Source organism: Balaenoptera acutorostrata, chromosome 18 (genome assembly GCF_949987535.1).
Source record: "Balaenoptera acutorostrata chromosome 18, mBalAcu1.1, whole genome shotgun sequence".
In the NCBI taxonomy this organism is placed as follows: Eukaryota; Metazoa; Chordata; class Mammalia; order Artiodactyla; family Balaenopteridae; genus Balaenoptera; species Balaenoptera acutorostrata.
In genome coordinates, this window is record NC_080081.1 from 80,809,048 (window position 1) to 80,823,011 (window position 13,964).

The 13,964-nt window shown below is 40.8% G+C and overlaps 1 protein-coding gene across 1 annotated transcript in view; it reads left to right on the plus strand.

Moving 5' to 3' along the window:
• Nucleotides 1-13,964, plus strand: part of PSPC1 (paraspeckle component 1) — a 62,172-nt gene that overhangs the window by 11,644 nt on the left and 36,564 nt on the right. The window contains exons 3-4 of the mRNA XM_057532928.1: nt 1,799-1,894; nt 5,278-5,474. Of these exons, the coding sequence (XP_057388911.1) occupies nt 1,799-1,894; nt 5,278-5,474 (293 nt within the window). The remainder of the gene's footprint in view (nt 1-1,798; nt 1,895-5,277; nt 5,475-13,964) is intronic.

Below are 13,964 nucleotides of genomic sequence, written 5' to 3' on the forward strand. Positions count from 1 at the left end.
TGTGTCCCCTGCATTGGTAGGTGGATTCTTTTTTAAAATTATTTATTTATTTATTTATTTATTTATTTTTCGCTGTGTTGGGTCTTCGTTTCTGTGCGAGGGCTTTCTCTAGTTGCGGCAAGTGGGGGCCACTCTTCATCGCGGTGCGCGGGCCTCTCACTATCGCGGCCTCTCCCGTTGCGGAGCACAGGCTTCAGATGCGCAGGCTCAGTAGTTGTGGCTCACGGGCCTAGCCGCTCCGCGGCATGTGGAATCTTCCCAGACCGGGGCACGAACCCGTGTCCCTTGCACTGACAAGCGGACTCTCAACCACTGCGCCACCAGGGAAGCCCGGTAGGTGGATTCTTAACCACTGTGCCACTGGGGAAGCCCCAGCACATTTTCCTCTTGAGGTCTCTTCTGAGTTTTCTCTAGGGTGGTGGTGGCCTTGTGGTGTTGAAGTGGAGGGTGCAGGTTTCTGTCGTTGCTGGCCTCGGTTCAGGTGTGGTTCTTACTTGGCTCTATTACTCTTGGAATGTTTGTGGCCCTGCCACGGCTTCCACTGGTTAAGTGGTCCATGTAGTGCATCTTCTTCATTTTGTCTCTGGGCCCCTTTGGGTCCTCTTAGAGTACTAGGTCCTCCTGTGGGCTGGGTGGGCTCAGGAATTCTTGACTGCTTTCTCCCACCTCACTGGGTTGTGTGTACTCTTGGAGGCTGTGTTTACTTATTCTTTATTATGTTTCTGTTTTTACATGTTGGACACGAGGTCTCACCCTGGAGAATGAGGCCTGTGAGTCCCTTTTCTTTCGGGTTCCCACGCATTTTATCTGAGGTTTCTAATCTCGTTGTCTTCATCACCCCAAGGTATTCCACATCTGCTTCTAATTCATTTTCTCTCTAAAATGTCTTCATTAGCCCAGGAATAACTTTATAAATAACTGTTTTATATCTTTCCTTTCCCTACAGTGGAGGATTTAGTCTCTTAATCTCTGGACCTTTATTTGTAAAGGGAAGCATTCTGAACCCCGAAAGCCCCTTCACCTCTCTAGCTCCTCTGTTAACACCTCAGAAATTAACCGTGACTTTTTTCTCTCTGAAGCATCTCTGTTCAGAAGACAGTATAAATAGATTTTAGTCTGTTTGCATGGTGAGAGACTGATAGCAAGGAAAATTTTAATATCAGTATATCATATCATGTACTCCAGTTACTTCTCTTTCTTGTCTTTCCTCAGTGAGCTTTCCCTTCCTTTGGAAAACAATAAAGGAGGGTTTCCAGGTCAGATCTGTCATCATCCACTCTTCTTGTCCCCCCACCCCATTTCCTCCTTGAATGTGTTGCTTCTGGCCCCCGCTCTTTCCCTTTTTCTTGGCTGATAATCTTTTAGGTCTCATTTTAGGTTTTAGAAAGACTTTTCCTTACAAGACCGGTTGGACACAGAGGGAGGCTGGCAGGTGGGCGGTGGTGGGAATTTGAGGCGATGGGATGGGGGGATGAGGACGACACACACAGGATGAGAGTCGGGTACTCGCTCTTCTGCATCGTGCTTTGTGAAAGTTAACTGCGGTGCTCACGCATCTTCATGGTTGATGTATTTTTCTGTCACCTTGAATAGACTCCATGCTCTAAAAATAAGCACTCATCTTTGACTTGTACATTCACCTGTGTCTGTGCAGCCAATGTTGTTGACCGATTTGAGACATTTTTCTCAGGAAAGAAATTTTCCAAGTATGTATCTTGGAGTTAGTATAAAAGATTTCTAGGAGGACGTTAATTCTTGATACTGTGTTAATTCTTATTGATGCTTTTTGCCTGTCCAGGACCCCTCGTCCGGTCATTGTGGAGCCCATGGAGCAGTTTGATGATGAAGATGGCTTGCCAGAGAAGCTAATGCAGAAAACTCAGCAGTATCATAAGTAAGATTTTTACTAATAAAGATAATTTAGATATGTGCTCTCAAGGGTATTTATTACTTCACATTTGTAATTGAGTATTGTTGGATTGTAAGGTGTGCTGTTTAGTCATACAGTCTGGTTAATAGAGTGGGCTGGTCTACATGGAATGCTAGTTTTCTTGTGTATATTGGTAAAATGTTAACTTGACTTTGAAGTCTCAACTTTTACAACTGGGGCATGGATGGGGTAGGTAAGAGGATACTGTCAGTAGTATGTATGCCAGAGAAACAATGAATTTTTTTTTTTTAATATTTATTATTTATTTGGTTGCACCGGGTCTTAGTTGTGGCAGGTGGGCTCCTTAGTTGCGGCTCATGGGCTCTTTTAGTTGTGGCTCAGCAGCTCCTTAGTTGCAGCATGTGGGATCTTTAGTTGTGGCAGGCGGCCTCCTTAGTTGCGGCTCGCTAGCTCCTTAGTTACGTCACGTGGGCTCCTTAGTTGTGGCATGTGAACTCTTAGTTGTGGCATGCATGTGGGATCTAGTTCCCTGACCAGGGATTGAACCCGGGCCCCCTGCATTGGGAGCACGGAGTCTTATCCATTGCACCACCGGGGAAACCCCAACAAAGAATTTTAGATATGAAAATTTCTGTATTTAGTATGCTTCAGGTGTATTATGAATTAAGAGTTAGGAGACTTTCTGAAATATTTATTTATTTATTTGTTTATTTATGGCTGCTTGGGTCTTAGTAGCGGCACGTGGGGTCTTTCGTTGCGGTGCACAGGCTTCTTTATAGTTGTGGTGCCCGGGCTCCAGAGCCCGTGGGCTCCAGAGTGTGTGGGCTCTCTAGTTTTGCGGCACGCAGGCTCTCTAGTTGTGGCACATGGGCTTCCTGCCCCGCGGCATGTGGAAGCCTAGTTCCCTGACCACGGATCGAACCGGCGTCCCCTGCACTGCAAGGTGGAGTCTTAACCATTGGACCACCAGGGAAGTGCCATGAGTTAGGAGACTTTTCGGCAGGGGTGGAGTGGAGAAGGTTCTAGTTAAATAACTTGGCAAAGAGTAAGAATTTTCTTAAAGATGAAAAAGAAAAATAGCCTGTTTTCAAAATGTTATATGTTATTCTTTTCCAATTACTTTTCACTCAGTGTGATTCAGATATTTTTGCATACGTTGCCTGTATGAATATGTTTTATTGTTCTTAACCAGTCACTCGTTTATTATAGTAAATAAAACTGTAATGGACTTCCCTGGCGGTCTAGTGGTTAAGACTCCGTGCTTCCAAAGCAGGAGGTGTGGGTTTGATCATCTCTGGTTGGGGAACTAAGATCCCACATGCTGCATGGAGCGGCCAAAAAGAAAAAAACAAAAAACCTGTAATATTTGCATGCATGAGTTCAACAAATATTGCAATGCCTTTGTGCTAGGCACTGTTCTTGGTGCTGCCAGTGCAACTTAGAACTGTTTTTGCCCTCATAATGCTTACGTTTCTAGTGGCGGGGCTATACAATAATTAATGAACCAAAGATTATAAAACATATTAAGTAATGAGAAATACCATTTGAAACCAAGAAAGTGAGGTATGATGGCTTAGATCAAAGGGTATGCATATTTAACTGTGATTAATACTGCCAGATGGTTCTCCCCAAATATTATACCAGTTTATACTTATGGGTGTATGTATAAAAGTATTTTTCTTCATCCTGACAGAAGATGGATGTTTTGATTTTAAGATTTGATAGTTGAGGCTCAAAATGACATTTTATGCATGTTTTAATTAGCATTCTTTGATTTTAGTGCAGATGGATGTTTTTCCTTGTAGTTGATTTAAATGACAAATATGGGTGCCTATTATTATTTTTTACATAAATTTATTTACTTATCTTTGGCTGCGTTGGTTCTTTTTTTTTTTTTTTTTTTGGCTGCATTGGGTCTTTGTTGCTGCGCACGGGCTTTCTCTAGTTGTGGCGAGCGGGGGCTACTCTTTGTTGCGTTGCATGGGCTTCTCACTGTGGTGGCTTCTCTTGCTGCGGAGCATGGGCTCTAGGCGCGCGGGCTTCAGTAGTTGTGGCACACGGGCTCAGTAGTTGTGGCTCACGGGCTCTAGAGCGCAGGCTCAGTAGTTGTGGCGCGCGGGCTCAGTTGCTCCGTGGCACGTGGGAACTTCCAGGGCTCGAACCCGTGGACCCTGCACTGGCAGGTGGATTCTTAACCACTGCGCCACCAGGGAAGTCCCTGCGTTGGTTCTTTGTTGCTGCACACGGGCTTTCTCTGGTTGCGGCGAGCGGGGGCTGCTCTTCGTTGCAGTGTGCAGGCTTCCATGGTGGTGGCTTCTCTTGTTGCAGAGCACGGGCTCTAGGCATGTGGGCTTCAGTAGCTGTGGCTTGCAGGCTCTAGAGCGCAGGCTTAGTAGCTGTGGTGCACGGGTTTAGTTGCTCCACGGCACGTGGGGTCTTCCTGGACCAGGGCTCGATCCCATGTTCCCTGCATTGGCAGGAGGATTCTTCACCACTGCGCCACCAGGGAAGTCCCACAGCTGTTTCTTGTTACTACATTTTCCCCTCTGTGACCACCTCTCCCTTTATCTCCCAACTTTGTCCCATCCACCATCTTCCCCTCCCCACCCCAAAATAAAAGTTAAAATTTGTGATTGCAAGCCATCTGTACTTTTATTGATGAGTGAGAATTGTGTTCTTATCAGTACTTTTGAATAACTGAAGAATTTCTTTGACTGTCAGGTACATTCACAGGTCTTAAATTTTTTCGGTCATTTATTCATTCATTCAAAGAAATAAATACTAGATGTGTACAATGTGCTAGATATGTGCTAGGAACTTAGTTACAGTGGTTAACAGAAATTTCATGTACTCAATGAGTTTATAGTCTAGCAAGGCAAACAAGTATTAAGCCAACTGTAGTAAATTAGGCCTGTAGTTTTTGGCCTAGCCAATGAACCTGGTACATAACACTCAGTTAACTATCTGCTTGTATTACTATCCCTAAAAGTTATACTTTTAGAGAGAAAAATCTGACTTCAGCCAATTAACTTAAGGGACATTTGGGTTGTATGTTGCAGGCTGCCTTATATAAAATTGTTGAGTGAAAACCAGGAAGGCCTTATTGGAGGTGATAATTAGGGGAGTGCAGATTGTAGCATCTGATTGCCTAGGTTTGAATCCTGGTGCCCTTACTTACTAATTAGTTGGGCATCTTTGGGCAGTTTCTCAAACTTAGGCTTGTTAAAACCTGTTTGACAATGTTGCTGTGATATATTTCACGGAGGGTACTTGTCAACAGTGCCATGAACTTGTAAGAGCTCAGTGAATGGTAGTGTTTGTTGTTCTTACATGTCATTTTACCTTTGAAACATAACATTTCTGTATGTCTTTCCTTGTAAATTTAGGGAAAGAGAACAGCCACCGCGTTTTGCTCAGCCTGGGACGTTTGAATTTGAGTATGCATCTCGATGGAAGGCTCTGGATGAAATGGAGAAGCAGCAGCGTGAGCAGGTTGATAGAAACATCCGAGAAGCCAAAGAGAAACTGGAGGCGGAAATGGAAGCGGCCCGGCACGAGCACCAGCTGATGCTCATGCGGCAAGGTAAGACGCGTTTCCGTGTAGGTGTCCCCGTTGACACCTATCACTAAGTCGCTAGTTAGGGGTTTAGAGACAGTTGAAACTGAAAATGCTAGAAAGAAACATTTCACTTTTCTGAGAGAACTTCCTTAGGAAAAAAAACTTATTAAAAATAAGTTACCTACATAAGTAGTATTGTTGGAGGTGATTAAGGTTGTTAACTTTTGCCAGAAGCGAGTACATGCTTCTGCTGGCAAAGAGAAGCCCAGTGGGGTGATTCTTGGTATGTAGTTGTGGCATAAAGTCACATATCAAGATTTTGTTTGGTGGAAAGAAGAATTATGGCAAATGCTGGCTATTTAAGATTCTTACTACATGTCAAAAGATTACAGATGGATATTCCTTGGCAGAGATGAAAAAGATTCATGTGTGCTGATGGGTATGGGAATTCAGGAATACTAAATTCTGAGTATTTGGCAAGAACATTTTAAACACTTGAGGCAGAGCTAACTGAATTTTTAAGAGCACTCATAACAGGTGTTATGCATAACATAACATTTACTCGCATTCATTGGTCAGATACCTAACATGACAAGCTGCTTAAATATATCTCAGAAGCTTACTTCTTCCCATTCCTGTTTCTAGGTTTCTTTATTTTTTATTTTTTTAATTTTTTTAATGCTATTCTTGTCTGCTTACATTCTTTTTATTTATGTATGTATGTATGTATGTATGGCTGTGTTGGGTCTTCGTTTCTGTGCGAGGGCTTTCTCTAGTTGTGGCAGGCGGGGGCCACTCTTCATCGCGGTGCGCAGGCCTCTCACTATCGCGGCCTCTCGTTGCCGAGCACAGGCTCCAGACGCGCAGGCTCAGTAATTGTGGCTCACGGGCCGAGTTGCTCCGCGGCATGTGGGATCTTCCCAGACCAGGGCTCAAACCCGTGTCCCCTGCATTGGCAGGCAGATTCTCAACCACTGCGCCACCAGGGAAGCCCTCTAGGTTTCTTTTTATCCCTGTCTATATTGTTTATCTCTCCCCTTTCTTCTTTCCTGTTAATTCTCCAAGTAACTTTTTCTGGTTCTTCCTATCACTCATCTTTTCCATTATCTGTAAAATTTTGTATTTCTTCTTTTAAAAAATTTTTATTCATTTATTTTGGCCATGCTGCGCAGCTTGTGGGATCTTCGTTCCCTGACCAGGGATCCAGCCGGTGCCCCCTGCAGTGGAAGCACGCAGTCGTAACCACTGGACCCCCAGGGAATTCCCAAAATTTTGTATTTCTTAAAATAAAGCATCTGATTGCTTTCTATTTTGCTCTTAAAGTTTTTGCACTTGTTTTTTTAACTTAGCACTTCAGTAAAGTTCTATGTACCTTCTCTTGGCTGCCTCCAGAGATCACGGCGCCGTAGACAGCTGCCCGATTTCTGCAGCAGGCTTCTTCTTTTTTTAAAAATAAATTTATTTATTTATTTATTTATGGCTGCATTGGGTCTTCGTTGCTGCACATGAGCTTTCCCTAGTTGTGATGAGTGGGAGCTACTCTTCATTGTGGTGCGCAGGCTTCTCATTGCGTTGGCTTCTCTTGTTGCGGAGCATGGGCTCTAGGCGCGCAGGCTTCAGTAGTTGTGGCACGTGGGCTCAGTAGTTGTGGCTCGCGGGCTCTAGAGCACAGGCTCAGTAGTTGTTGCATTGGCAGGCGGATTCTTAACCACTGTGCCACCAGGGAAGTCCCTAAAGTATTCTTTATACTAGAGCCAGTATTTCTTTAAAAGGTGAAAATTTGATCATCATTCATCTCTAAATCTTTTTGGTAGATTCTCATTTTCTTTTGGGTAAAATCCAGGTTAGTTTTTTGTGTGTGTGTGTGTGTGTTTTTTTTAACTGTTCAGTAAATGTTTATCGAGCAATTGAGCAATTACAGTCAAGTCACTGAATAACCGCGTTGATGCCAAATAAGTTAAAACAAACTCAGCAAACACTAGAAACTAGTCAGACATTTCTGGTTTCATTTGGACCCTAAACCTAGCGTTTCTATAAACTGTATAACACTCTTTTTCTAATAAAATTGAACTCATTCATATCATATACTAATATGTTTAAACTAGTTATGTTTATACTAGGTCTCTTGCAGAAATTTGAAAATTGTTATCTAAGAGAAAGTTTTAGAATCATAGGCTGCTTAGACCTGGAAGAGAGAGCTTCAAGTTTATCCAACCTTAGATTTTATGATTCAAAAATTTGGCCAGGGACTTCCCTGGTGGTCCAGTGGTTAAGACTCTGCTCTTCCACTACAGGGGGCCGGGGTTCAACACCTGGTCGGGGAACTAAGATCCCTCATGCCGCCCCTCATGGCCAAGAAAAAAAATCGGCTACACAAAAGAATCAACTGGGAAATTTAAAAAATTTTAATTTCCCGGGCCTCATGGTTGCTCTAGCACTTCTGTCCAGTATGAATTGTTCTCAGCTCTTAGCCTGCCATGCACTTTGCCGCTTTATTTTCCCGCTATCTATGGTCATGCCATAGTTAGGATATAACACTGATTAGATGTGTAAGCATTTGTGCTGAAAGATGTTTGTTGTTGCTACTAACAGGCAGTAGTATAACAGTCATTACTTGAACCCATATTGAATGTTGGTTGTAGAAGACACCATGTGAGGTACTGAGGATGTAGTGATGACAAAGAACAACATTTCTTTAGGCCTCGTAGAGCTCTTGTGAGCTCTTAGAAAACTTTGCCTCACCCCTAAGGGAGTTTTGACTTTCGAAGCCAAGTAATTTTGTAGTTATTTCCTATGAGCTTTCATTTTATTGCTTTTTGTGTGCTTATTTATAACCCATGTTAAGTTTTTGTTTTATAATATTAGAAAAGCACATTGCGTAGTGTATCTTAGTCCTTGCTTCTAGGTTTACTTCTCCTGAAGTACATCCTGTATTTCAGCAAAAGTCTGCAGGTGATAAATTCGTTTCAGTGTTAGTTTGTTTAAAAATTAAAAAAAAAATTTACAATCTTCTCTTCTGTTCTACAGTTTTATGTTTTATCCAGCGCTTCGAAGGGTGTATTCAGGTTGGGGAGCAACTTGAAGTAATCTTAGTTCTTTGGCTCTGCAGAGACACAGGGCTCTCTAGTTGACCTGTCATGGAAATGGAAAGCTCAGACAGCACAGAAAACTGTCCTTTTCCCTGGCCCCGCCTTCTGCTTTCTTATAGGAGTCACTGTTTCCTCTGTATTTTAAGCTTCTTCTGTATCCTTTAATGAAAAAAAAAACATGCATATGTCAGTAGATGTGTGTGTGTATTTATTTATAACCAAGAAGATCCTTTTTATCTTTTTTGCTCCTTGCTATTTTACTTTCTGTATAAGTGTGTACATATAGATCTGCTTCATTTTTTAAATGGCTGAACGATACTCTGTTAAATGGCTATAATTAGTTTTGCTCATCCTCTTTTAATTGATGTCTAGTTCTCTTTCCAGCTTGTTAGTAAAAACAATGCTGCAGTGAATATGTATATATCTTAGCAAATTTTTGTAAATGTTGATTCTTACTGGATACACCAGTTCCTTTTAACAGTTGCTTCATTTCTATTTTACTGCTGTTTATGTAGTCCTTTCTAGATCCAAATCCCATTATACTTAATACAGGTTATTTTTTTGCTTCACTCTCTGTTTTTGATCATCAGTATAGGAGGCAGTTCCTGAATTTTCGTTATGGTTGTTTTTGTATTACCTTTGTTACTGTAATTGTATAACTCTCAATAGATAATGTTAACTGCCATTCATTTTGCTATTACTCTGTCCTCCTCTATCACTGGATTTTATATTTTACGTATCTTTTTGTACTGATAAATAATAGAAGTATAGTTTCTTTAAATATCTTTTTTAAAACTATTTATTTTATTTATTTATTATTTTTGGCTGTGTTGGGTCTTCGTGGCTGCACGTGGGCTTTCTCCAGTTGCGGCGAGCAAGGGCTACTCTTCATTGCGGTGCGCGGGCTTCTCATTGCAGTGGCTTCTCTTGTTGCAGAGCACGGGCTCTAGGCACCCGGGCTTCAGTAGTTGTGGCTCGTGGGCTCTAGAGCACAGGCTCAGTATTTGTGGCGCACGGGCTTAGTTGCTCCGTGGCACGTGGGATCTTCCCAGACCAGGGCTCGAACCCGTGTCCCCTGCATTGGCAGGCGGATTCTTAACCACTGTGCCACCAGGGGAGCCCTAAATGATATCTTTTGATTCTTGATTACCAAAGGCAAAAAGAAAAAGGAAATTGGCATATTTGCTCCTCTTTTCCCTTTTCCTCTCAACTTTTATTTATTTTGCTTCTGATTTGTTTGGATTTTTGACACGGACTTAATGTTTAGTTTTTTCTTTTTTTTTTTTAAAGTGTAAAAACTTTTTATTTATCTTTTATCTCCTTCCTTCCTCCTTCCCTCCTTCCCCCCTTTCCTTCCTTCCTTCCTTCTTTCTTTCCTTCCTTCCTTCTCTCTCTCTCTCTCTCTTTCTTTCGAGAACATTTAAGCTCTACTCTCTTAGCAACTTTGAATTATAGAATACCGTGTTATCAAGTATAGCCACCATGTTATACATTAGACCTCAGGCTTTATTCATCTTATATCTGAAAGTTTGAACCCTTTACCAACCTCTTCCTATTTCTCCCACCTCCCAGCAACAACATTTACACTCTCTTGTTTCAATGAGTTTGACTTTTTTTAGATTCCACATGTAACTTACTGTGCAGTATATTTCTTTATCTGTGTGGCTTATTTCACTGAGCATAATGTCCTCAAGGTCCATCCATGTTGCTGAAAATGGCAGGATTTCCTTTTCTGATGGCTGAATAATATTCCAATATGTGTGTCTATATCTCTATACTGCATTTTGTGTGTGTGTACATTATGTATCTGTATGTACACACCACATCTTTATCCATTCATTTGTTGATAGACATTAGTTTGTTTCCATTACCTTGGCTATTGTGAATAATGCAACGGACAGTGGAAGTGCAGATGTGTCTTTGAGACCCTGTTTTCCTTTTAATGTTCCTTAACCGTAGTTCTCACATGTTTCTCACATAATTCTCTCAGCCCTATTTTAAATACATTGAGTCATGACTTTTCTGTTCATCACTCGATCCTCTGATGTTTATCCTTGTGATTTCTGTCAGAAGGTTCACAGAAACAATGTTCCTGCATCTTCTAAAACATCCATAGTCTTGTACTTCTTAAAAAAATTAATTTATTTTTGGCTGCATAGGGTCTTCGTTCCTGTGCGCAGGCTTTCTCTAGTTGCTGCGAGCGGGGGCTACTCTTCGTTGCGGTGCACAAGCTTCTCGCTACGGTGGCTTCCCTTGTTGCCAAACATGGGCTCTAGGTGTGCGGGCTTCAATAGTTGTGGCTTGTGAGCTCTAGAGTGCAGGCTCAGTAGTTGTGGCGCACGGGCTTAGTTGCTCCGCGGCATGTGGGATCTTCCCGAACCAGGGCTCAAACCCGTGTCCCCTGCATTGGCAGGCGGATTCTTAACCATTGCGCCACCAGAGAAGTCCTCATGATCTTGTACTTTAAACCCTCTCTTGAATGGCGTAAAATTCATGCGTCTTTCTCCCCTTTCTTAAGTACTTGATAGTATGTTTCTGTGGGAAAGTCTGAGATAAGCCTGGATTTTTTTCCCTCCTTGTGACTTGATCCTTTTAACAGGCTTCCATATGAATTCTTTTAAGGTTCAGTAACTTATCCAGGATATGTTTTCCGCCCAAACATTTTATGAGAAATTTTAAACATAAAAAAGTTGAAAGAGGGGAAATCCCTGGTGGTCCAGTTGTTAGGACTCTGTGCTTCCATTCCAGAGGGCATATGTTCGATCCCTGGTTGGGGAACTAAGATCCCACAAGCCACATGGTGTGGCCAAAAAAAAAAAAAAAAAGTTCAAAGAATTTTAAGGTATTTAATACTTAGATTTTGTTACTAACATTTTACTATACTTGTTTTATTACATCTTTCCATCTGTCCAGTCTTATATTCCAGATGTATCTTATTGTACATGATCATACTTTTCTTGGGACCAGAGGTGCCCTTTCAATCTATAGATTCAGTTCTTATATTTCTAGGAAGGAGCTGTGTTAGATCAGAGAGCATACGTTTAGTCTTCAGGACTTGAAGGATATTGCATTGAGAGAACACTTTCCTACAGTCTAGCAAATCAGACTTAAAATTTGTCCATATTCCCCTCTATTCCCTTTTTGCTGTATACCCGTATTTATGATATATTGAAATTATAGATACAGTTTTATGTCTTTTATGTTTGTTAGGTACGCAGTTTTAAATGTTATTTGGTCTAGTAGTGAGTAGTGCTGCAGCTGATATTTTATGTCTGTGGATGCCTTTGGATTTTTTTTTTTTGGCCGCATGCGACTTGCAGGATCTTAGTTCCCCGACAGGGTTGAACCTGGGCCCCTGCAGTGAAAGCACCAAGTCCTAACCACTGGACTGCCAGGGAATTCCCTGGATTAATAAGAAAAATTCCTATGAGTGTGATTTACTGGGTTAAAGGATAAAAAGCACCTCAGGTTACATGTTTTTTGGGTAATATTTTCCTCCAGAAGAATATTATCATGGCAGTATACACATATATAAGCTTTAGTGAAATTTCAGGAACTCTGGATATTAGCAGTTTAAAGGAAATAATGTGGAAGATGTAAAATGGTAGTTTTGTTTTAAGTTGATCGTGCTCCTCATTACTGTTAGATCATGTGCTTATCTGATAGTTTGATTGTCACATCCTTTGAGCTAATTATTATACCCATGTTACTGGTGAGAAAGCACGATCTGAGAGGTTAAAGCACCTGTCTTAACTGGCCCCGCTTAAAAGGAGAAGATCCAATTGTCAGAAAACATTCATGTTCTTTTCTTATTCCTTTTCATGGAAGAAGATGTAATTTTACATTTATTACTATATGTGTCCCTGATTTAAGAACAGCTAACGTACAAAATCAATAATAAAACTGTTACAGGATGCACTTTATTGACTTTCTTGGGTAATTAATGATAGTAAGATACTTCCCATGCTTTGGCTTATTGAAGCATTTCCCCTTAGGAATATAAGTAGATTGTATATTTTTGGTCTTTACAAGTCTCGCCAGCTGTAGAATTATATGATAGTTACGGGGTCTCAGTGTTGGTTGCAGAATGGAGTCATCTAGGGAGCTTCAAAAAAAAAAAAAAAAACTCATATCTGGTCTACATCCCAAGAGATTTTGATTTAATTGGTCTGTGGTTAAAAGGTACTTAAGTAATTCTAATGAGCAGTCAAGTTGACAGCTAATGGTAAAAATGTTTGAACTTAATTGTAGTCATGTTTGGGTTTTAAGATAGCTAAATGTTTTCTCAACTGGCATGTTATCAGAATCGCCTGGTTCCTATCCCATATACCAAAGCAGACTTTCCTGAGCAGTCGCAAAATCTTAAAAAAAAATTTATTTTTAAGTTTCTCAGTTGAGGCTGAACAGCCAGGTTTGCAATGCTGGCATTTTGGAAAGAGCTTTGGAATAAGGATAGATTTGGCTATACATCCCAGTTGAACCATGTAGTGGCTGGATGGCTAGAGCACATTTATAATCTGTCTGGATCTTTGTTATTTGACATAATTAATACATAATTCAATCTGTAGGGAGGATAATACCTTGTTATAATTATGATGCCTATGTTGTCATGGTTAAGATGTTTAGAGTTATTGGCACATGAAATGTTAACTTTAACTGTTAAGTATTATGTTAAATGAATTCTGAATATAGCAATTTATTAAGAAACATTCAATTAAGATAATTTATGTTCATTTTAGAAATTTCAGGTAACATGATTATAGAAAAAGAAAATAAAAACAACCAATACTTGTGTTATTCAGGGTATTCATATATCTGTATATGTGTATATATATATTTTATGCATGCGTGCACATGTAATTTGGTAAGATAGTACAAAGAGTTTTAATACTTGGGAAGTTTATCCACTGCTTCTCAGATGTGCAAAACAAATGTATCTTTCATTATCTTATTCTGCTGTGGAACCCCTGTTCTTGATGATGTGACATGGATTGGTGACAGTGGGAATGCTTGTCCTGTTTAAAGTGGTCTTGTTCATATCAGTGTTCAGCCCTTTTCCGCTTTCAGGAACTGTCTCCTCATTGCCCTCCTTCATACGACACAGACTTGATGCAGGAGGAAACCTGCTGATTGTGTTGGGAGGGATGTTTTTGAGTTTTATGCCATGTCCTATCTCATTATTCGTACTGTTTGGTCTGGTTCTTACATGCCGTCTGCTGATGGTTCCCAAGGCATCTTTTTGGGCTTTGAGCTTGCTGCTGAAAAAAATTCTAATTTGTTTAAAACTATGTAAATGAAAATGTAGCTACTATTCTATTTTTAATATGTTCCAGGCCCTGTGTTAAAACAGTTACTACCCATTTTAATTTCTTAATATAAGGATGGATTTATTATTTTCTTCATACACATGAAGAAATGGGCCCAG